The 26,049-nt window shown below is 44.6% G+C and overlaps 1 protein-coding gene across 6 annotated transcripts in view; it reads right to left on the bottom strand.

The window, feature by feature from the left end:
- Nucleotides 1-19,933, bottom strand: part of LOC115150772 (membrane-associated guanylate kinase, WW and PDZ domain-containing protein 1) — a 201,634-nt gene extending 181,701 nt beyond the window's left edge. For 3 of the 6 annotated variants that reach the window (XM_029694434.1, XM_029694435.1, XM_029694438.1), the window contains exon 1: nt 19,103-19,933. In XM_029694434.1, coding sequence (XP_029550294.1) covers nt 19,103-19,400 — 298 coding nt within the window. In that variant the 5' untranslated portion in view covers nt 19,401-19,933. The remainder of the gene's footprint in view (nt 1-19,102) is intronic. The other 3 variants (XM_029694436.1, XM_029694437.1, XM_029694433.1) reach the window with 1 other exon arrangement.
- Nucleotides 19,934-26,049: the final 6,116 nt, after the last annotated feature.

A 26,049-nucleotide genomic window follows, 5' to 3' on the forward strand; every position in this document is an offset into this window, starting at 1 on the left:
GTTAATTAGCCTATCAGAAGCTTCTAAAGCCATGACATAATTTTCTGGAATTTCCCAAGCTCTTTAAAGCTACAGTCAACTTAGTGTATATGTAAACTTCTGGAGTGGTTGAAAAATGAGTTTTAATGACTCCAATCTAAGTGTATGTAAACTTCGAACTTCAACTGTATTTCTCCATTTACAAAGAGATTTCTCTATCTGATTTCTAATATTCTGCATCAATTCGTAGAAGGCGTGTGTATATGCACCTGGGAATTTAACTAAATCCATGCCAAAGCAAGTTTACATGTACTTGCGGCAGTTCTACAAACCAGAAACTTCAAAATAAAGACTTAAAGGGAAGGAGTCAGACGAGGTTGGTTGTGATCAACTATGTAATACCTACTGCTACAAAGGGATGAGAGGAATGTGGCCACAAAGAAAGTAAACAAAGTTATTCAAAAGATATGAGTCATGAGGGAAAGGCTCCTTAACCTCCAGTCAGAAGGACAGGCAGGCAGGCAGGAGTGTTTATACCATGCCTTCCATGAGGTCATATGTTTGCCTGGCCAGACTGTAAGCAGGCCGTAAGGGAACATCCAGGAGATTTAATTTATCAATCAGTCAACCAAAGATGCCCAAGACTCAGGGTTTGGTAACCAGGGCCACCTGGTTACCAAAAGATGCCCAAGACTCTGTTGCTGTGGTAACCAGGGCCACCTGACTTCAAATCACCTCAAACATCATGATTACACACACTACAAGGAGAGGGTGATGAGGGAAGGAGAGAAAGGTGAAGGAGAGGGGACAACTTGGACTATCACAGTACTGTATTTAACCAGGGTCTCTACAGCATGCTGAGGCAAAGTAGATACTTTAAGCCTTTAATTACAGTTAGGGACTGCTATTGTTTAGCTTGTGATGCTTATAGATGGGGTGGGGCCGGGAGAGCTGATCCTGGATCATAAATAACTGAGGGAGGGGTGAAAAAAAGGAAGAGAAAAACATTGGCTGTGTAATAACAGTTCCTCAACCACTGGGCCTCACAGTGTAGCTACGCCCACCTGTAAGCTGGCATTCCACCTGAGAGTCCTGCCGTTTCACCTGTTGAAAGGTGTAAGGAAGTTATGCAGCAGTTTTGCCATAACCTGTCGGACTGGCTCTGTTCTACCTGGGAACAGGTGCATCAGTGTCAACACACACACACACACACACTACACAGAGGTGACAGTTGGAGAATACACTGTAGCTATCTCAAGGAATTCCCACAGCACATGCTGGCGCCAGAGCAGCTGAACTATAACGGGCAGGGCTCTACCCCCTAATAATACTATTAAAGTGGAACTGACAGCATTTAAGCAACATTAAATCTTATTAAAATTGGTTCATATACGCCCCCAAGAAGAATGACATTTTAAAGACACTGTAGCAAATAAAACATCTGTCTTGTCCAGAACCGGAGTCTACACAGATCGGTGCACCATAGCCAATCAGAGCTACAGTAGGCCTTTATGCAAAGGAGCTATTTGCCACACAGGCCTGCCATCATTCACTTTGAACTGGACTGTGTGTTTACAGGAAGTTGCAACAGCGCGACTTTATATCATTAGAATGCCAAAAGCCACAAAATGTACATGAATGTATTTCTGCCATTATGTCAACACCATGGGAATCCTCTTACATTTAGGAACTTCACAGTCCTATTGATCAAACAACCATGAAAAGGTGGGCTCTCTCTCCCTAAATTATGCACATCAACAAGATAAACAACTAATGCGAGCCAGAGTAAGATTAGCTCAAATCTAACGAAGGAACATTAGATAAACCCTCTCAAACTGTTTCAGCTAGTTGCCCATCGAAATTGCACTGATAAACATTGGGGAACTGTAGCCTTCTCGTCCTTCTGCAACTTGCCTGCAAACAAGTACCCAAGGTAACTGGCTAAATTTGGCTAGCTAGCTACTTCCAGACAAAAATTAGAGAACACCTCACTCTGGTCATTTTACTCACCCTAGCAGAGCTGGTTAGCAAGGCTGTTTACATGTTATCAAGAGCGTTTGTGACTAACTATTACTTTCGTTAAAATAAGATGGTGACGAAGCTATGAAGGAAAAATACTGGAGTTTTGGTGCAGGTATTGCAGAACAGCAAAAACATTATATTACAATAGTCAAAAAAAAAAAAAAAGATTAAAAAAAAAGATATATCCCAATGTGTAACTACCGATTTTTTTCCCCCCCATCACTAATGTACTACGCAGTCAGTACATCAGTTGGCGCCTTCTCATTTGTCTCTTTGTTTTCAGTGAGAAGGCACTGCTTTGACCTGTTCCCCTCGATAGCCTACAGCCACAAGGTGCTGCTTTAATATCACAGGAGTTGGGACTCATTTTCCATAACCAACCCCCACCCTATTAAAAAGGCATAACCGTCTGAAATGTCAAAGCATTCAAATGTCAACCAACGGAAAAGAGAGAGCAGTGGAGGATGGACAAAAGGTAGCCAAACAAAGGGTTCAGGAAGTGACACACAGGAAATGGAGCTCACCCCTGAAAGGGCCTGAGAGACAGAGAGGAGACAATAACGAGAGGAAGGGGAAGAAGGGAAGTGAGGATCAGTTAAGAGCAGTGAGAGAGACTTTCCTTGTCTTCCTCATTTACATTATTCAGCTGTTTTTAATAGATGATACATTTCCTTAAAAGAAGAGGGGTTACAGGTTCACCGTAGCTTGCCGTACTACAATGTAACTTCAAACACACTCCAAGGGGAGATCTGAGAACTCTAAGCATGGTATGTGAGTAATGGAGCTTGAGCATGACATGCCTCCATCAAACCAGCCCAGAATACTGTATGTCCTCCTTCACCATTACTGTAGAGTCAGTGTGGCAATGAGAGAAACTGTAGACAGGTACTGCACTGAGTCAGTACACAAGTAGGAGGCGCAAAATGGGGTTTAGGTGAGGCAAACCCGCTCCACTCATCTCTCCTTATCAGACCATTCACATCAGAAAGAATTATAATCAAATCCTGTGAAAAAAAGCAGACAGACTGCCAGTGCCAGTACTGCTGTAAGAGGCCAGGAGGGAAATTAGATTTCTTCCTTAATTGATGAGATTTTAAAGAAGCCCAGTTTCAGCCTGTGGACAGAGAGTACCGTCCGTCCGGATTCACTTAGTCTTTCCTCTTATTACCAATAACTATTTACCATCAGAGAGCCTATTCTCCATATAGTATTACACAGATTGGGGCAATACAATCACAGGTATAGAAGCTGTCACCTCTTGTGTAAGTGTGTTGAGTGGGGACATCACTTGCCTCAGGGCTGGGCAGGGAGAGAGGACAGTATGAAAAGGCTTGCAGATGCTGCATATCACAGTTAGATGTTCTTGGCTAAGAGATCCAATTACAGACTCCAACAACGAGATGTATTCTCTTTGCAAGATGGCGCCGATAGACATGGTCACCCTGTTCATGGCTCCTAAGCAACTTAGCAGTTTTATCGTTTTGGGGGTTATTTCTCACCTTATTAGCTCAGAACCTCCTTTGCATTATTATATACAGCCTGAAATAACTTTTGGATATTAGAGAGGCGGTAACTCACCAGCATTGCGACCAGAAATACAATTTTCCTGACTGGGATCCTTTGTTTGTACCCCCCAAGGCAATTCCACTTATCCCAGAAACTGGAGAAGAGATAAATCGGAGTGGACTCCGATTTACCACCCACTGCTTCAGAGTACATTACTCGCTAGTGTTCAGTACCTGGACAATAATGTAGACGAGCTCAGGGAGAAAACCTCCTTCCAGAGAGACATCAGGGACTGTAACATACTCCTCTTCACAGAATGATGGTCCTCTCTGGATATACTGTCCCAGTCCATACAGGTTTCTCAGTACACCGCGCAGACAGGAATAAAGAACTCTCCGGGAATAAGATAGATGAAGGTGTATATTTCATGATTAACTACTCATGGAGTGATTAAGGTAATGTAGAGGAACTCAAGTCCTTTTGTTCACCCAACCTAGAATACCTCACAATCAAATACCGACCACATTACCTACCGAGAGAAATCTCTTCGGTCATCATCACAGCCGTGTATATTCCCCCTCAAGACGATACACCGACGGCTCTCAAGGAACTACACTGGACTTTGTGCAAACTGGAAACCGCATATCCTTAGGTCACATTTATTGTAGTTGGGGACTTCCTTAAAGTAAATCATAGGAAAACGCGACCAAAGTTTTAATCAACATCACCTGTGCTGCTCGCTCTTCACAAACTCTCGACCACTGCTACTCTTGCTTACAGGAAGGCTACAAGGCCCTGCCAAGCCCTCCCTTCAGCAAGTCAGATCATGCCTCCATCCTGCTCCTTCCTATAGGCAGAAACTCAAACATGAAGTGGTAAGGACTGTTCAACACTGGTCTGAACAATCGGAATCCATGCTTCAAGATTGTTTTGACCATACGGACTGAGAAATATTTTGGGTTGTATACACTGACACGGTGACGGAGTGCATCAGGAAGGATGTTGTTTACACTGTGATGATTAAAACTGCATTTGCACAAACCTGAAAGCGCGAACCACCGCATTTAACCATGGCAAGGTGACTGGGAATATGGAGTACAAAACAATCCAGTTATACCTTCCGTAAAGCAATCAAACAGGCAAAACATCAAAACAGAGATAAAGTGGAGGTCGCAATTCAACAGCTCAGACACAAGACATGTGTGAAAGGGACTCCATCCAATCATGAATAATAAAGGGAAAACCTTTGTTGCGGACACAGACATCTTGCTCCCAGACAAGCTAAACCCAGTGCCGCTGACCACCACCACTCATGTCTCGTTCCCTGTAAGACGTGTTAACCCTCGCAAGGCCGCCGGCCCAGATGGCTTTCCTAGCCACGTCCTCAGAGCACACACAGACCAGCTGGCTGGAGTATTTTTACGAACATATTCAATCTCTCCCTATCCCAGTCTGTTGTCCCCACTTGCTTCAAGATGTCCACCATTGTTCCTGTAACCAAGAAAGCAAAGGTAACTGAACTAAATGACTAATCGCCCCTTAGCACTCACTTTTGCTTTGAGAGGCTAGATGAGGATCAAATCACCACCACCTTACCCGACACCCTAGACCACTGCAATTTGTATACTGCTGCAATAGATCCAAGGAAGACGCAATGCCATCGTACTGCCCTATCCCATCTGGACAAGAGTAATACCTATGAAATAATGCTGCTCATTGACTACAGCTCAGCCTTCAACAACATTGAACCCTCCAAGCTCATCATTACGCTCGGGGGCCCGGTTCTGAACCCCGCCCTGTGCAACTGCATCCTGGACATTCAGACGGGCCTCCCACAGGTGGTGAAGATAGGCAAGAACACCTCCACCATGCAAATACTCAACACAGGGGCCCCACAAGGGTGCACTCTCAGCCCCCTCCTCCCTGTCAACAAAATGAAGGAGCTGATCGTGGACTTCAGGACACAACAGAAGGAGCATGCCCCCATCAACATCGACGGTCCGCAGTGGAAAAGTTCCTCGGCATACACATCACTGACAATCTGAAATGGTCCACCCACACAGACCGTGTGGTGAAAAAGGAGGCTGAAGAAATTCGGCTTGGTCCATAAGACCCTCACAAAATGTTACAGATGCACCATTGAGAGCATCCTGTTGGGCTGTATCACCGCCTGGTACGGCAACTGCACCGTCTGCAACCGCAGGGCACTCCAGTGGGTGGTGCTGTCTGCCCAACGCATCACCGGGGGCACACTGGTATGGTGTTAACTGCTGAGCTATAGTCAATGAACAGCATTCTTACATAGGTATTTCTCTTGTCCAGATGGGATAGGGCAGTGTGATGGCGATTGCATCGTCAGTGGACCTATTGGGGCGGTAAGCAAAGAGTGGGATTAGGGTATCAGGTAGGGTGGAGGTGATATGGTCCTTGACTAGTCTCTCAAAGCACTTCATGATGACAGAAGTGCAATGGAGCCATAGTCATTTAGTTCAGTTACCCTCACTTTCTTGGTGTGTCTGCGAGTATTCGCAGACACCCCCCCTCCTGGATCAAGAGCCTTGCTGTGAGCAAACTGTGAGTAGCATTTATTTTGTTACTTATAACTTCATGAGCTGGGATGTCGGTATTGGTTGAAGCTGGGATAGGGATTGGTTGAATATGTCCGTAAATACACCAGCCAGCTGGTCTGCGCATGCTCCGAGGACGCAGCTAGGGATGCCGTCTGGGCCGGCAGTCTTGCGAGGGTTAACACGTTTAAATGTTTTACTCACATTGGCCATGGAGAAGGAGAGCCCACAGGCTTTGGTAGCGGGCTGTGTTAGTGGCACTGTAATGTCCTCAAAGCAAGCAAAGAAGTTGTTTTGTTTGTCTGGGAGCAAGACGTTGGTGTCCGCAACGGGACTGGTTTTCTTTTTGTAATCTGTGATTGACTGTAGACCCTGCCACATACGTCTCGTGTTTGAGCCGTTGAATTGCGACTCTACTTTGTCTCTCTACTGACGCTTTGCTTGTTTGATTGCCTTGAAGGGAATAGCTGCACTGTTTGTATTTGGTCGCGTTTCTGGTCGCCTTGCCCTGATTAAAAGTGGTGGTTCACGCAAATACTGCCATCAATCCATGGTTTCTGGTTAGGGAAGGTTTTAATGGTCACCGAGGGTACGACATCTCCAATGCACTTGCTAATAAACTCGCTCACCAAGTCAGCGTATACATCAATGTTATTGTCTGAGGCTATCCGGAACATATCCCAGTCCACGAGATCGAAGCAATCTTGAAGCATGGAATCCGAATGGTCAGACCAGCTTTGTATTGACCTGAGCACCGGCATTTCCCGTTTTAGTTTCTGTCTATAGGCTGGGAGCAACAAAATGGAGTCACGGACAGATTAGCCGAAAGCAGGGTGGGGGAGGGCTTTGAATGCATCGCGGAAGTTTGAGTAGCAATGATCCAGAAAGCTACCAGCTCTTGTCGCGCATTTGATATGCTGATAGAATTAATTATGTATGGTTCTTAGGTTAGCTTTGTTAAAATCCCCAGCTACAATAAATGCAGCCTCAGGATGTATGGTTTCCAGTTTATATAGAGTCCAGTGAAGTTCTTTCAGGGCCTACGAGGGATCTGCTTGGGGGGAGGGGGAGGATATACACAGCTGTGACTATAATCGAAGAGAATTCTCTTGGAAGATAATGCGGCCGGCATTTGATTGTAAGGAATTCTAGGTCGGGTGAACAAAAGGACTTGAGTTCCTGTATGTGGTTGTGATTACACCATGAATCGTAATCATAAGGCATACGCCCCCACCCTTCTTCTTACCAGAAAGATGCTTGTTTCTGTCGGCGTGATGCGTGAAGAAACCAGGTGGCTGTACCAACTCTGATAACATATCCCGAGTGAGCCATGTTTCCGTGAAACAGAGAATGTTACAATCTCTGATGTCTCTCTGGAAGGCAACTCGTGCCCTAATTTCGTCCACCTTGTTATCTAGAGATTGGATATTGGCGAGTAATATGCTCGGAAGCGGTGGATGGTGTGCTCGCCTTCTGAGTCTGACCAGTAGGCCGCTCTGTCCGCCTCTCCTGCGGCGACCGTGTTGTTTTTGGTTAGCCTCTGGGATAAGATCGCATGTCCAGGGTGGAGGTCCCAACAAAGGATCCACTTCAGGAAAGACGTATTCCTGGTCATAATGATGGTAAGTTGACATCACTTTTATATCCAATAGTTCTTCCCGGCTGTATGTAATAACATGTGAGATTTTCTGGGCTAACAATGTAAGAAATAATACATTAAAAAAAACAAATAACTGCATAGTTTTCTAAGGACCTGAAGAAAGGCGACCATCTCTGTCGGCGCCATTCTTGCCATTTGAAGGGGTGTCCACATACTTTTGTACGACCAGGAATACGTCTTTCCTTACAGTATGGAATTCACAACCAAATGTTTTCCAGTTAGATCTTGTAACTATTAAGTTAACTGTGTAAAATGTGCTAAATGTTCTGCAGTTGCTCATTTGGTTTGCTAATTTAGTAGCTAGTAAGCTATCTAGCTAAGTGTTTAGCTTCTTCCAAAATCAAGCTTCACTTGCCGGTAACAGCCGAGAATCCCCTCCTGGAGCAAGAGCCTTGCTGTGAGCAAACTGAGTAGCATTTATTTTGTTACTTATAACTTCATGAGCTGGGATGTCGGTCCTGAAAATAAGTCAGAGACTATAAAAATGTTTGCAATGCATTGGTTAGCATTGTCTATGGAATTTTACATGTACTTGTTAGCATTGCCAACCTTCGAATTACAAAGGCTCAGTGGGGTTTGAAAATAGAGCCCCTTGTGTTCAGTGCCGATATTACCAAACAACCCGGAATGGCACAAGGTCGGTATGAAGGTAAGACAATCTGGATACCGCCCAAGCCTAACGTTAGCATATGCTACCGTACCTGTAGACTTCGTCATTGCTGCACACAGAGACATACAGATGGCATCCAAGAGTTCATCCGACTCTGGTTAAGTAGAAAAACTTAATTGCCAGAATCTCGCAGTATCCCTTTAAGGCGAACAAGTCAATGCTGTGGATAATCAGTTTGCTATGCCTTCATCACAATTACTGCTAGCAGACACAGTGTAGCAATAGTCTCACCACTAATCCACACCATGAGAAGCAGAACCAAAACCAAACCTTAGGACAACATTAAAAATAGGCAAGTCCCTGTAAAAACCTGTGGCTGACAGAGAGCAGAGACCTGTAGGTGTATCATGGCAAGGAAACAACAAAAACAACAAAGCAGATTGAAGGAGGAAAACAGCACTAATGTTAGAAACAAACAGCATTATGTTGTCATCTAGAGTCACATTTGTTTATTTTGAAAAGTTATAGCACCCCACAATTTACATAAAGTAGGTTTTTAATAGGACCATATAGTTTAGTCAAATTCGTGTTCTTTTTTACCATGGAAAATCTGCTATTGTAGTACAACCCTACGTCCTCCAATACATAAATAAAGCATTCCACTGCAGAGTGATAGAGATAATGAGAGCAGTGGTGTGTGTGTGTGTGTGTGTGTGTGTGTGTGTGTGTATCTGAACCCTCAGAGTTTGATGCTGGCTGTGTGGCACTTTTTAAAGTGATGATGCAATTCCAAAGCGAGCCAAAAGATCACCACTCTGTGCATTAACATTTTAACTAACACAGCTAAATACAAATCTCCACATTAAAGGGTTCAGAATAGCCTGCAACTGGCCACAAGCATCCGCTTCAAACAGTTTGTTAAATTCAGCTTGTCCGTCTCTCTGCTGGTTAGTCAGGGAGAAACTAAGCATAAATAAAGGCATGTAAATTAACTCCTTGTCATAGTCATAACATCATTGTTTCCATAGGGATGTGTGTAGGGCGAGGTACTGTACTGTGAAGGAGGTGGGCCCTGTTCTATTAGGGAGAACAGAGTCTCCAAGTAAGACAACGTTTCACCTAATTCAATATGTTTTTTTAGGCAAAGGGAAAAGGACCGTGTGGAAACAGTCATAGCCAATGGCACCAACAGCTATGTTAAACAAGGAAATGTGTATGCCTGTGTGTGGGGGGCATGTTCTGGCTGACCCGCCCACGCCATGACAGGGCAGGGAGCAAATTGTTGAGGGGACTGTTTTCCTGGCGTGCCTGGCTGAGGGAGAGGAGCGATTGATCGATGGCGACAGAGTGAACAGCACATGTCACATTGGGGACGCCTCTGGCCCTGACCCGTGGCATCTGCGCCGCTCCTCCACTGCTCCGCTCCCATTGGGAGTCGTCACGGAAACAGACGTCCACCATCACTGCCAATCAGATCACAGCACTACAGAGCTGCTGCTAACTATCTGGCCATGCTAGGAAGGACAGAAGAACAGAGCTTTCTAAAAAGTCTATGCAGATTGCTGCCGTTGGGAGGACCGTGAACAGTATATACACACACACACACACACACACACACACACACACACACACACACACACACACACACACACACGTGAGCTACAAGGTATGATGTTGATGATGTGAAAGAGCGGACCAGCGTGTGTCTACGGGGTCCACCAGTGCAACGCCAGTGTGTGCAGTCTGAACTAGGAGTCATTATGAAGGTGTTGATAACATGCTGAGTCTGGTTGTAATCTCTGTGCCCAGCAAGTCCTAGGTGTGGATGAAGGGATCAGGACAGGACATGTTTAAAGGTCTGCTACAGAGAAACGTTCTGCCCTGCACTGTATATCACCATGGCTATGGCATTTGGCACTATACTGCCACCACATATTGCTGAGCAAATAGATTTAGCCCACCTGTACAGATGATGACATAGCAGTACATGACACCCTGTTGTTAAACACCACCATTTTGGAGCATTAGATAATAGCAGTTTCCAGCTAACAGCCACATGCTTTCTCCATCAAGGAAACCAAATGCTGGTCAATCACAGCAGCTGACATTTCCAGATGAGCGATTTGGAGTAAACTCCTGAAGCCCCCCCACATATTCATGTTTCTCTAGGTAATTCATAGTGACTAATGAGGGTCTAAATGAATAACAATTAATGAATGACATTTGGGTGGTGATTAAATGTCAAATGTGCTCTGAGAGCATGCTAATGCAGGATTTTTATAAACATGAATCATCAAAACATATCCTGAACAGACACCAGAAACACAGATGGTAGATGTAAATCATAGTCCGGTGTAAAACACACACACATTTGCATCCAATCTGGTTCTCGTTATCCAAATGTGTTTCTTTCGTCGGCCCACCAAGTGTCACTACTGAAAATGGTACTTACTGCAATGCCATGTGACACACACTAATCCATAACTCCCATGAAGGTCCTTATAGTACGGCTTCTTTTCAAGAGTTAACATGGGGAGAAGGGTTCTGCCAAGTCAGCCCAAGTTAGTTCACAGACATCTGAGACCAACCCCGTCATCGAGAGGCTCCACAATTCACACACTCAGATGACAAAGAGAGAGAAGATAAATGATTGAGAGAGAGAACGGAAGAGCAAAAGAGAAGATGGAGACTGGGCTGATGAAGAAGAATAGAACAGCATGCTAGAGCAGTGCACACTGGGGATTCCTCTGGTGTGTATGCCATGCCTTGGGCTTCCAGACCAAACAGAAACACACGACCCCAGAGAGTGTGTGTGTGCAGTCTGCTGCCTATTGTGGAAAACACAACCATGTCTATATAATCCTCTTAAATCAGGATGGCCTGTCCTCAAATCCCCAAGAAATGTGTGTGTGTGTGTGAGAGAGATGGGGGGGCACCAGCAGAAGCTAATGAGATGTGTAATCGGACCCCAGGGCACTGGTCTGGTCTAAGCATAATTAAAAAGGTAAAGAAAAAAAGCATCTCCAGAGAACGGAGGATAGACTGACTAAAAATAATCAAAGCAAATTAATATTTTAGATTCCTAAGCTATGTTTTCATATTTTATGACAATAGCAGAGATAAGGTATGTGTGAGTGTATGGCCTCCTGATTATTAGTATTTCATTTGAACATGGAAGATTCTTGACTTTATGCCGCCAAGACTATTAACATCTACTTCTGCTCTTATAAATTGACTTCCTGGTAGCAGTATGCCCGTTGGAGCAATAATGCGTCTAATTTGCGTAAACAACAGCAAAACTGAGACAGGGCTTTGGCACGTCAGCATGCGTCACCCTCTGCCCCGCTCAGCTCCAGGCTGATCAAATCAAATGCAATGATGATCAGATTCCTGCAAGCGTTGGATGTGAAGAACACAACTTTGTATAATGGTCAACTGAACCTTCTAATGAACACTGTGTGGGATTGCAGAATGACTGTGGAATGCAATTCCCTTCTGATGTCACTGCAATGGGACGGATTTAAATCAAACTTACCATAGCAGTCAAAGGCTTCACAGTAAGCTCATACCCAAACCCCTCAGCCATTAGACGCCATACACACTGTGGTACTGCACACGACTGTGCCTGAGAAACACCTCCCAGATATGAGATTATGCTAATATGACAGCCACATTGACAATGTGGGAATAAGCAGAGGCCTTATGAGTAGATTTGTCAAATGATCCAATGCTTGGGATGTGTTAAAGAGATGGGAAGCAAAGACTGAGAACTGGGAGAAATATCTAGAAGCTCTAAATCTCAGCCACTCAACAAGACGTGTGTGAATTCATCATCTGACAAGAAATCAAGGGGGGGAATTGGAGAAATTAAAGAATGTCACCGACTGTGTCCTCCTTGAGGAATGACCATGATGACGAAGAGGCTGTTGACAGGAGTTCTAAACATCATGGGTTCACAATTAGAATGGATCTGAAGGACACAACACCTTCCATCCAGACAGGCAGGCAGAAAGAGCCTGGAGCACAGCTGAGACCCCATTCACTGTTTGCCCACTTCCTTTGTAACTAACATAGGTCAATTAAACCCAGAGATTGTGTCTGAACACATTGTGCGGGGGAAGTTGAGCTTGTCGACTGTGTCAGTGAATACAAAGATGGGGGGGGGGGGGCTGTGGGGTTCACACAGAGGAAAAGGAAATAAATGCTTCCACATGCAAAGACAGAAGGAGAGCAGTAGCAACGCGTAGGTTAAAACATATATATAAAATGTTTTTTTAATCACTGGTGAAGCCAAGCCAGAATAAAAAAGCCATATTACAACCTGTGTTGTGATAATTGCTTTGTTAGCTCTATAACCTGTTAGTTCATATGCCTTTCAACAGTGATATATAGGCCTAAAGGCAGAGACAATAAGAAGACACATTGGCAGAATAAAATCAACCACACCCATGTTTCATCACAAAACCGGAGAGCAACCTCTGTCCGGTGAAGTCCACAAAGCATATTGCATGTAACAAACAGTTATATGACCAACAGCATGGTCCAGCAAGTTCATGTTTCCAACATTTTCGGACCACTAAACAACTATTGATTTAGAACACCAGAGAGTTACCGCAAATCGCAAAGAAAACAGGAGCTGCCTCCACTATTCCACATAATCAAATCCCCTATGCTTAGTTTAATACAGAGACAACTAAAAGATACCAAAAACAATATAGTCCAATCAACATAAGCTAAATATGATGTGGCTGTCCATGGTTGTGATTGTCTGTGTCGTATGCTACCTGGCTAACTTCCTTTCAATGGGCAACCATGAGCCAGCTAGTTAACATTAGCCTTCTACATCTAGCTACATATTGAACTTCCATCCTCTCAGGCCAGGGGCACAATGTATTAATTTCTGGTTGGATCAGAATCGCTGTTATAATCATTGGCCAGTATTGAGAATTAAGTAAAACCACAAGTCCAAATCCCTATCTCCATCCATGACTAATTTAGGAAAGGGCCAATAGGCTGTACATGTGCTCTAGCCAACAGCGCACAGATAGAGTAGGCTAGAGTGCGCGGTTGGCTAGAGTGCATGTGTCAATACCAGAGTGGGCACACTATAAATTCGACATTTTCTGTTAGAAAACCATCAGTAGAGTTGAACATTCAACTTTTATTTTTTTTATCCATTACATAAGATTAATGTGTTTTTATGTGCACTACGTCATCACGCACAGCTTTTTATCTGCAACAAGTTAATTTGATGGAAACATCTCTGGTGGGAAAACGCACACATTGCTTATGCTGTTTTTTTTTTTAAATAAAAGGGAAGCCAAATGCCTGCTGGCTTCCTTTGCATTCAATGCTACGGGCGGCAACAATGTCATACTCTTTTTGACCAGACAGCATCAGATAGATGGGCTACACATACAGAGGCACTGTTTCCCTCGCTCAGATGCTTTCTCCGGTGAGATACACTACATAACCAAAAGTGTGGTCACCTGCTTGCCGAACATCTCATTCCAAAATCATGGCCATTAGTATAGAGTTAGTCCCCCCTTTGCTGCTTTAACAGCCTCCACTCTTCTAGGAAGGCTTTCCACTAGATGTTGGAACATTGCTGTGGGGACTTGCTTCCATTCAGCCACAAGAGCATTAGTGAGGTCGGGCACTGATGTTGGGCGATTAGGCCTGGCCCGCAGTCAGCGTTCCAATTAATCTCAAAGGTGTTCAAAGGGGTCGGGGTCAGCAAAGTTCTTCCACACCGATCTCGACAAACTATTTCTGTATGGACCTCGCTTTGTGCCTAGTTAAATAAAAATAAGGCACAGGGGCATTGTCATGCTGAAAGAGGAAAGGGCCTTCCCCATACTGTTTCCACAAAGTTGGAAGCACACAATCATCTAGAATGTCATTGTATGCTGTAGCGTCAAGATTTCGCTTCACTGGAACTAAGGGGCCTCGCCCCAATCATGAAAAACAGCCCCCGACCATTATTCCTCTTTCACCAAACGTTACAGTTGGCACTATGCAGGTAACTTTGTCCTGGCATCCGCCAAACTCAGATTCATCCGTCAGACTGCCAGATGGTGAAGCATGATTCATCACTCCAGAGAACGCGTTTCCAATGGCGGCAAGATTTACACCACTCCAGCCGACGCTTGACATTGAGCATGGTGATCTTAGGCTTGTGTGCAGCTGCTGGGCCAAGGAAACCCATTTCATGAAGCTTCAGATGAACAGTTATTGTGCTGGCATTGCTTCCAGAGGCAGTTTGGAACTCGGTAGTGAGTGTTGCAACTGAGGACAGACAATTTTTATGCATTAGCACTCGGCGGTCCCGTTCTGTGAGCTTGTGAGGCCTACCACTTCACGTCTGAGCCATTGTTGCTCCTAGACATTTCCATTTTACAATTACAGCACTTACAGTTAACCGGGGCAGCTCTAGCAGGACAGATATTTGACGAACTGACTTGTTGGAAAGGTGCCATCCTATGACGGTGCCACGTTGAAAGTCACTAAGCTCTTCAATAAGACCATTCTACTGCCAATGATTGTCTATGGAGATTGCATGGTTGTGTGTGCAGAAATAGCTAAATCCATTAATATGAAGGGGTGTCCACATACTTTTTTCCCCCTCACTGTATATATACAAAAGTATTTGATCCACTGCTGATTTTGTACGTTAGCCCACTGACAAAGAAATGATCAGTCTATAATTTTAATGGTAGGTTTATTTAAACAGTGGGAGACAGAATAACAACAAAAAAATCCAGAAAAACGCATGTCAAATGTTTTAAATTGATTTGCATTTTAATGAGGGAAATAAGTATTTGACCCCCTCTCAATCAGAAAGCTTTCTGGCTCCCAGGGGTCTTTCATACAGGTAACGAGCTGAGATTAGGAGCACACTCTTAAAGGGAGTGCTCCTAATCTCAGTTTGTTACCTGTATAAAAGATACCTGTCCACAGAAGCAACCAATCAATCAGATTCCAAACTCTCCACCATGGCCAAGACAAAAGAGCTCTCCAAGGTTGTCAGGGATAACATTGTAGACCTACACAAGGCTGGAATGGGCTACAAGACCATCGGCAAGCAGCTTGGTGAGAAGGTGACAACAGTTGGTGCGATTATTCGCAAATGGAAGAAACACAAAAGAACTGTCAATCTCCCTCGGCCTGGGGCTCGTGGAGTTGCAATGATCATCAGAACGGTGAGGAATCAGCCCAGAACTACACGGGAGGACCTTGTCAATGATCTCAAGGCAGCTGGGACCATAGTCACCAAGAAAACAATTGGTAACACACTACGCCGTGAAGGACTGAAATCCTGCAGCGCCCGCAAGGTCCCCCTGCTCAAGAAAGCAAATATACAAGCCCGTCTGAAGGTTGCCAATGAACATCTGAATGATTCAGAGAACAACTGGGTGAAAGTGCTGTGGTCAGATGAGACCAAAATGGAGCTCTTTGGCATCAACTCAACTCGCCGTGTTTGGAGGAGGAGGAATGCTGCCTATGACCCCAAGAACACCATCTCCACCGTCAAACATGGAGGTGGAAACATTATGCTTTGGGGGTGTTTTTCTGCTAAGGGGACAGGACAACTTCACCGCATCAAAGGGACGATGGACGAGGCCATGTACCGTCAAATCTTGGGTGAGAACATCCTTCCCTCAGCCAGGGCATTGAAAATGGGTCGTGGATGGGTATTCCAGCATGACAATGACCCAAAACACATGGCCAAGGCAACAAAGGAGTGGCTCAAGAAGAAGCACATTAAGGTCCTGGAGTGGCCTAGCCAGTCTCCAGACCTTAATCCCATAGAAAATCTGTGGAGGGAGCTGAAGGTTCGAGTTGCCAAACATCAGCCTCGAAACCTTAATGACATGGAGAAGATCTGCAAAGAGGAGTGGGACAAAATCCCTCCTGAGATGTGTGCAAACCTGGTGGCCAACTACAAGAAACGTCTGACCTCCGTGATTTCCAACAAGGGTTTTGCCACTAAGTACTAAGTCATGTTTTGCAGAGGGGTCAAATACTTATTTCCCTCATTAAAATGCAAATCAATTTATAACATTTTTGACATGCGTTTTTCTGGATTTTTGTGGTTATTCTGTCTCTCACTGTTCAAAATTATAGACTGATAATTTCTTTGTCAGTGGGCAAACGTACAAAATCAGCAGGGGATCAAATACTTTTTTCCCCTCACTGTATATTCTATTCAGCCTCTTGCGAATTAAAGGTAAATTATGAAACAGAGATATTAAACATTTGAGTTTTTTTCTTGGTACATTTTTTTTGGGAAGCCTGGCTTCCCTTGGCATCCATGAATACACACCCACTGAAAGAGAGATTCTCGACCTACCACCCACACTGCCATAAATCTGAGCCACAGGACCAGCTAGCTATACTCCCACCACAATTTTTTAAAAGTTAAACTTTTTCCTTTTTGGATTTACAACAGAGTTTAAATCTGCTGAGCTTGTGAAGTGTATCAGGCTAGCCACACATCATGTTGGTGAAACTTAAACTTGAATACCCCTGTAAATTAACTGAATTTGTCTTTGCCTTTCCTTCGGACTGATCCCTGGCTGAATAACTGACTCAGTCAGCCCAGTGTAGTATATTAGGAGGGGATTAACAGCATCACATGGAGTTATGCTGTGCTCTGATGTGATCCAGACACTAAATACCTCCTCACTGACCCCTGACCTTGATGCTGTGTTTCATGCTGCCTGGTCTGATCGGCCCAGCCCCATGGAGCGCCATACACTGATCCCACAGCAAACACACACAAGGACTTGCTAAATGACACATGGGTCCATTAACTATGGGAGCCTTGAGGTACACTAATCCGCTTCCATGTTAAAGCCTGTGTGTGTGTGTGTGTGTGTGTGTGTGTGTGGGCCAGTAGACCAGGATAGAGCCACCCGTATAGATTTTTTTTTAATCATAATTTTGAACATGATAATAATCTGCAACCAAGTTCCCTCAAAAACAGTTTAGTGTTCAGACTAGATACCAAACAGACTGAGACAAAATGTATTAAATAGGAAATGTCAATCAAAGACATGTCTCTCTCTTTATGATATGCAGCAGGAGTCCTTTCAACAAAGCAGGGAGTGTGGGAATGCATGTCGAAACTACGCACATATTACATAATCCAGTGAATGACTCTCCCAGAGCTACCGACTGTGTCAATACAGCAGCATGGCCACATAATGGCATGTGGCACCCGGTGGCAGCTCAGTACTGTGTGTACTGTAATCAATCCCCGTACAAAAGCAGACTGTTGGCCGTTAAAAAGCCACAATTAGCACCAAAAACATGCTATGCCCGGCCTGTACCCTGAACTTAAGTGAGGATGCAGAAATGTTCAACACCTGATGGATAATAGCCTAATCAGCACCGCCTTTTGCCTTCGCATTCATCAAACTGTGAAAATGACAGACACTGCAGGTAGCCTAGTGGTTGGGCCAGTAACCGAAAGGTTGCTAGATCGAATCCCTGAGCTGACAAGTTAAAAATCTGTAGTTCTGCCCCTGAACAAGGCAGTTAACCCACTGTTCCTAGGCCGTCATTGTAAATAAAAATGTGTTCTTCACTGACTTGCCTAGTTAAAAGGTCAAATAAACATTAATTTGAGCTAAATTATGAAATTTAAACTGAACATAGGCTACAGATGGCCGTTGTTGCCAAACATATTTTCCCAATTAAGCCTGATTAGGGAGAACATTTTCTAGACAGCATGCATTTTTAAAACCTGAAATGGCATATGGTCATGTGACTGTATCGCCACGGCATCCCCTCCTCCATCCCTCCAAACAGGATCTGGAAATGAGACTGGAGTGGGAGCTGATTGGCCAGCTTCCTGATATTGTCTCAAGTCATTATGAACATGGGCAGGATGGCCACATTCTTCCTATTAGCCTAGACAGAGGGGATTCATCAACCAAAACTAGAACCATGCGGCATGGCCTGTGTGTTGACTCGGGAATTTGTTGTATGAAAATGACAAGAAAGTAGGTAGTCCACAGGTTGCCCATCAAGTGGCTCTTGATTTGGGCCAATGAAGTAGGCCTATGTGCTCAGTTTATAAACTCAGGTTTATAAACAAATAGAAGTGGAAAAACAGATATTTTAGTGATTTCCCCCCCCCCCCTCTTTCAATCACAAAGAAACGTTTTAAAATCAGTCCGATCCCAGAGTGGCACAGGCACTAAATCATAGCTCTGAGCATTCGTACAAGCCTGCCAGACACACTGGGTTTGTGTCACATTGGCTTAGTGTCAAACTACAAGGCCATGATGAGTCAAGTTGACCATGAACAGTTCACACTGGCCAGAGCTGCTGTTTGTATGCTTTTGTTAATGTTGTCATCTTCCTGCTATGGTATGAGCAGAGGTTGGGATGTAGTCAACTCTCAATAAGTGCCTTAGGCCTAATGAGTAGGCAACAGCCAAGATATCACCTACAGCGTCGGTTTGGTACACTCCAATCATAAGTCATTTAACTGCTGAAATGCAAGGCATGTGGGTGTTGTTTTAAGGGGAAAAGGGCAATTCAACATACATAAATCACTCACAATGTATGAGTATGTATATATATGACGGAACTAAAACCTTGAATGGGATTCTGAAAAGTGGGAAATGATTTAGTACATATTTATTACATAAGATTTTAGTGCCTTGTCCACTTTCATACATCACTCAGTGTGGACGAATGAGGCGCTCTGGGACGCTCTGCTGCTGCTTCGGTGTCATCTCTTACCTTGTCTGACCGTTTTCAATCTGATGGGACCATTGCAATTCTTTATCACTGTCTGTACATCATACAGGGGCAACCCAGAGATCGAGAGGTTCTCTACTTCCAATATCAACGCCCCCTCTGTTAATTTTCCATTTTTGTAAACCACGGTGGCATCGTTAACTTGTCCGATGTACGCGAACTCTCCGTTCTCCGCACCACCGAGCAATTGCACATTTAAGTCACCGCGAGCGTCTTTGAGGACCGCGCACTCGTTAACTTTAGTGGTCCAGTGATTCTTCTTTTGGATCACTTTGGACATGATGAATATCCGACACCAAACAGGTGGTCTCGCCGAATTATAGAAATATAGACAACACAACGTGTCTCCGAATATAATATCCAAATCAGACGCAGCAAACTTTCTTTTTCTTTCCGTGAAGCATGAGTGCTGCTGTCAAAATATGCCCATCATTCACGCAAAACAAATCAAGCCATTCTTGTCCGATGGACCACTTCTGTAGAAGTCCTGGGCAGCTGGTCCTAATTTGCAGGTATTGTTTTTCTCATCTTCCTTGCCGAGTAATCTCTTTTATATATCTCTTCGGCGTCTGCCAAAGTACCACTAACCTACAGTATCCACTTGTTAAAATCGTTTCTCAGTTCCTTCTTTATAAAACCACTTTGAATATGTTCCGTTCAAGGTCCAAGCAATGGAGGTTTTCTTTGAATACGCGGTGAGTTGGTTGGTGGTACCACACAGACCACGGCTCCTTTAAGCAGGTACAACGTTTGGTTACATTTTATCCCACTCCGCGTGCTGTAGCGATCGAGAGGTGCTGATAGTAAAATGAGCGCATGCGTCCGGTTTCCCTACGGAGTCCAGAGGGATATCCTGCTACACCTATTACAGGGTCCTAGTGCTCCGTTCGTCAACTACTGACATGGTATTTAAAAACACAGTAAACTAAAGCACGGATAATATTGACTTTGACCAGAACTATTGTTTAAAAACCACATTCTTAGGAGGTTTAATTGCATTTAAATAAATTGATACCAATGAGGAGGGAATTCAGTCAATCTTTCTTTAGTCTCTACACCTTTAAATTATTAGGCTACACCTCCACTCTGTGTCCGGTTTTTAATGGTCTTTTACTGGTTTTCAATGGAATGCAGATCAGATTAACCTTGCCACTTTGCCAGGTGAAAGATATGTATTATTCTCTTTGGATTCTAATAGTTTAGGTTCTTTCTGTAGCACATTCTTCATTCTCACTGGAACTTCCCCTCAAACCACTAGACAGGCAGGCACTCCCCTCTGTGCCCTGCTAATATGGAGCTCTGGTGTGTGTAGTCCTTCATGTGAGTCGAACACACACAGATGTTTAAAACACATAGTACTCGCTCAATTATAGGACCTTCAACAATATGTTACAATAGCCTATATTTAACATAATGTCAACGTCTTCAGTATTTTCACCACCACCACACCATCATCATAATCATCACTCACATCCCTCTTCCCCCCTCTCATCATAGGCAAATGATGCAGAGAGAGAGAGAGAGAGAGAGAGAAGGCATTAGACAGCTGGGCTGAGGCACAGGGAAAGGGAACATGCTGTTTGATGGGATCAGATGGGCTGCCTCTCACCTAGGGAAAAGCAGATGAGCTTTTCCAAACCTAAAAATAACATTCAAAGTATTCTTTGTCCCATAGGAGGCAAACCATTGGCCTGGATGGGACAGGGAAACACAATGAGTGTTTTTAAGCCCAAACCTTGTAACTTCTTCTCAGATCAACCAATCAGTCGCAGGAACAGTTTATTAAGCCCAGGGCCATAGAGTTAAATCATACATTCCCACTCTAAATGTATCTAAATAGTGTTACGTCAACCGGATGTTGTTCGATGCAGCGTCACTGAATCTCAGACTATATTACTTAATTTACCTTACGTAAGACAGTACAGCCTACCAATACATCAGCTATGTTTCCCTCCCTATTGCTTTCATACCTACTTTCAGAGTGATGATCATATAGAGGTAAGCAGATGGCAATAATAAGTGACCCATTACATGACTGTAATGTGGTCATCCTCAATGCCTCTCCTTGGTGACCCCTGATCTAGATAGATAATAGTCCTCATCATATGCTGTAAGTGATGTTGTTATCACCTCGCCAGTCAGTTCCATGGGCATTAGGGAGAAGACAGGAGGAGAGGAGTCCAACAATAAGAAATAATACAATAAAATAATATGAATATTAAATAAATGTCTCAGTAGAATATAATAAACATTTTAGCATAAGTATAATACAAGAAGGCACAATTTATAGTAAAATATTTACACTTGTTTTGGGGAAAGGAGGATTGTGGGACAAGTGTTGAAATTGTGCAGTGTTCAGCAAACATAATAAGAGTCTGGTAGCAGCAGTTGTGATGTGTGTAGCATGAATGTGTATGAGCGTGTGTGTCTGTGTGGGTGTGTGCGTGAATGAGTGCATGTGTGCTAAGGTGTGGAGAATCAGAGCAGGTACTCAGTCCAATTCAAGTGTTCCGCAGTCTGATGGGGTTGTAGATAGAAACTGTCTCTGAGCCTGTTGGTATCAGATCTCATGGTAAGGGGTAAGGGAGTTAACAGCTGGTGCTGGGGTGTGTGAAGTCCTTGATGATGCTGCGGGCCTTTCTCAGGCACCGTTTCGAGTAGATGTCCTGGATGGGTGGGAGCACGGTCCCAGTGATGTACTGGGCCATCTTCACCACCTGCTGGAGGGCTTTGCGGTTGTAGACAGAGCAATTCCCGTACCAGGCCGTGATGCAACCGGTCAGGACGCTCTCGATGGTGCAGTGGTAGTATTTGGAGATGACCCGGGTGGCATGCAGAATTTTTTCAGCTGCCTTAGGAAGTAGAGATGCTGTTGCTCCCTCTTGACAAGAGTGTTAGTGTTGTTGGTACATGTCAAGTCCTCAGTGATGTGGGCCCCGAGGAACTTAAAACTGCTGACTCTCTTCATGGTAGTCCTGTTGATCTGGATCGGGTCATGTTCCCTCCTCTGCTTCTTGAAGTCAACAATCAACTCCTTTGTTTTTCTGATGTTGAGGGAGAGGTTTTTGTCCTGGCACCACAATGCCAGTTCACTTACCTCCTCCCTATAGGCTGACTCGTCATTGTTGGTTATCAGGCCTACAACTGTGGTGTAATCAACTTGATGATGTAGTTGGTGTCGTGCAAAGCCACACTGTCGTGGGTGAACAGGGAGTAGAGCAGAGGGCTGAGGACACACCCCAGGGGGCCGATGTGTTAGCAGTCAGTGTGAAGGAGGTGTTGTTGCCAATCCTCACAGCCTGTGGTCTGCCCGTCAGGAAGTCCAGGATCCAGTTGCAGTGGGTGGTGTCCAAACCCAGGGCTCTGAGGGTGGATAATGTCACTGGTAAAAGCGATCTATTTTTTTCTACTAGTTAGTTGCCTTTTGGCTCCCCACTCATGCTCTCTGATTGGTTCAGAGTAGAAATCGCTCTTTACCGATGGCATACCGATTCACCATGCAGAAACATCAGAGAATGTGGCAATTCAGTCTCCAGTCAAACACCACCAGTGGGTGGTCCCTATAGCACACTGCAGAGAATGAATGGAAGATAAACGCTAGATGAAGGGCAGACAGACAATCGGTGCAGTTTGCTTGTCCCTTAAGAGTAGATTTGATGTGACATACTATACTGTTTGTAGGCCTTGCTGGTGTGTCACTGCCAGTCAGATGTACTGTGACTTCCAGTAGGGGTCAGGCAGAGCCAGTGCCTGCTTCCTGTCACACTGTCACTCAAATCAAACAGACAGTTGGGCCATACCCCCAAGTTTTATTTCTTCTATATCCATCACTTTTATTTTCTGGGAGATGTTGAAAATTGATCACTTGAAGCAATGTTTTGAGCATGAGAACTTAATGAGAATCTGACACTGCCCTGCATCTGCCATCTTAACTTTACATGTAAGATGGCAGATATAACTATACATAAAGTTTTTGAAATGTATAAACCACAACAAGTTTATTAGTAACTGTCAAGCTGGCAATGATGTCTCACTCTCAGATCAGCTTTTTCCAGGCCCATTTCAGTAAAATCCTTCTCTCTCTCAGAAATATGTCTGCCATTTTGTCTAAGATAGTATTGTTTTTTCCTGACTATGAATAGTGTTTAGGTAACATACTTTGACTCCTAATATACTGCAATAAGAAATGATACACTACCTGATCTAAAGTATGTGGACACCTGCTTGTCGAACATCTCATTCCAAAATCATGGGCATTAATATCAAGTTGATCCCCCCCTTTGCTACTATAACGGCCTTTACTATTCTGGGAAACCTTTCCACTAGATGTTGGAACATTGCTCCTGGGACTTGCTTCCATTCAGCCACAAGAGCATTAGTGAAATCGGACACTGATTTTGGGAGATTAGGCCTGGCTCGCAGTCGGCGTTCTAATTCATCCCAAAGGTGTTCGATGGGGTTGAAGTCAGAGCTCTATGCAAGCCAGGCAAGTTCGATCTCGAACAAACCATTTCTGTATGGATGTCGCTTTCTGCACTGGGGCATTGTCATGCTGAAAGAGAAAAGGGCCTTCACCAAGCTGTTGCCACAGAGTTGGAAGCACAGAATTGTATAGAATGCCATTGTAAGCTATAGCATTAAGATTTCCCTTCATTGGGCCTAGCCTGAACCATGAAAAACAGTCCCAGACCATAATTCCTCCTCCACCAAATTTTACAGTTGGCATTTGGGCAGGTAGCGTTCTCCTCGCATCTGCCAAACCCAGATTCGTCCATTGGACTGCCAGATGGTGAAGCGTGATTCATCACTCCAGAGTACGCGTTTCCACTGTTCCAGAGTCCAATGGTGGCAAGCTTTACACCACTCCAGCCGACGCTTGGCATTGCGCATAGTGATCTTAGGCTGGTGTGCGACTGCTCGGCCATGAAAACCCATTTCATGAAACTCCCGACTAACAGTTCTTGTGCTGACATTGCTTCCAGAGGCAGTTTGGAACTCGGTAGTTCCATACTTCCGGCGCCGACAGAGATGGCCGCCTCGCTTCGCGTTCCTAGGAAACTATGCAGTATTTTGTTTTTTTTATGTGTTATTTCTTACATTGTTACCCCAGGTAATCTTAGGTTTTATTACATACAGTCAGGAGGAACTATTGGATATAAGAGCAACGTCAACTCACCAACATTACGACCAGGAATATGACTTTCCCGAAGCAGATCCTCTGTTTTGCCCACCACCCAGTACAATGGATCGGATCCCAGCCGGCTACCCAAAACAACGACGCCGTAGAAGGGGCAGACGGAGCGGTCTACTGGTCAGGCACATTGCGCACCGCTCCCGAGCATACTACTCTCCAATGTCCAGTCTCTTGACAACAAGGTAGACGAAATCCGTGCAAGGGTAGCCTTCCAGAGAGACATCAGAGACTGTAACGTTCTTTGTTTCATGGAAACATGGCTCACTCGAGACACGCTATCGGAGTCGGCACAGCCAGCTGGTTTCTTCACACATCGCGCCGACAGAAACAAGCATCTTTCTGGTAAGAAGAAGGGCGGGGGTGTATGCCTTATGATTAACGAGACGTGGTATGATCATAACAACATACAGGAACTCAAGTCCTTCTGTTCACCTGACTTAGAATTCCTCACAATCAAATGGCGACCACGTTATCTACCTAGAAAATTCTCTTCGATTATAATCACAGCCGCATATATCCCCCCCAAGCAGACACATCGATGGCCCTGAATGAACTTCATTTGACTCTATGTAAACTGGAAACCACATATCCTGAGGCTGCATTTATTGTAGCTGGGGATTTTAATAAAGCTAATCTGAAAACAAGGCTCCCTAAATTCTATCAGCATATCGATTGCGGTTCCAGGGCTGGCAAAACCCTAGATCATTGCTATTCTAACTTCCACGACGCATATAAGGCCCTCCCCCGCCCTCCTTTTGGAAAAGCTGACCACAACTCCATTTTGTTGCTTCCAGCCTATAGACAGAAGCTAAAAAAGGAAGCTCCCGCGCTCAGGTCTGTTCAACGCTGGTCCGACCAATCGGATTCCACGTTTCAAGATTGCTTCGATCACGTGGACTGGGATATGTTCCGCATTGCGGCGAACAACAACATTGACGAATATGCTGAGTCGGTGAGCGGGTTTATTAGCAAGTGCATCGGCGATGTCGTACCCACAGCGTCTATTAAAAAATTCCCAAACCAGAAGCCGTGGATTGATGGCAGCATTCGCGCAAAACTGAAAGCAAGAACCACTGCTTTTAATCAGGGCAAGGTGACTGGAAACATGACCGAATACAAACAGTGTAGCTATTCCCTCTGCAAGGCAATCAAACAAGCTAAGCGTCAGTATAGAGACAAAGTAGAGTCGCAATTCAACGGCTCAGACACGAGAGGTATGTGGCAGGGTCTACAGTCAATCACGGACTATAAAAGGAAAACCAGCCCCGTCGCGGACCAGGATGTCTTGCTCCCAGACAGACTAAACAACTTCTTTGCTCGCTTTGAGGACAATACAGTGCCACTGACACAGCCCGCTACCAAAACCTGCAGGCTCTCCTTCACTGTAGCCAACGTGAGTAAAACGTTTAAACGTGTCAACCCTCACAAAGCTGCAGGCCCAGATGGCATCCCCAGCCGCGTCCTCAGAGCATGCGTAGACCAGCTGGCTAGTGTGTTTACGGACATATTCAATCAATCCTTATCCAAGTCTGCTGTCCCCACATGCTTCAAGAGGGCCACCATTGTTCCTGTTCCCAAGAAAGCTAAGGTAACTGAGCTAAATGGCTACCGCCCCGTAGCACTCACTTCCGTCATCATGAAGTGCTTTGAGAGACTAGTCAAGGACCATATCACCTCCACCCTACCTGACACCCTAGACCCACTCCAATTTGCTTACCGCCCCAATAGGTCCACA

Source organism: Salmo trutta, chromosome 16 (assembly GCF_901001165.1).
Source record: "Salmo trutta chromosome 16, fSalTru1.1, whole genome shotgun sequence".
Taxonomy (NCBI): domain Eukaryota; kingdom Metazoa; phylum Chordata; class Actinopteri; order Salmoniformes; family Salmonidae; genus Salmo; species Salmo trutta.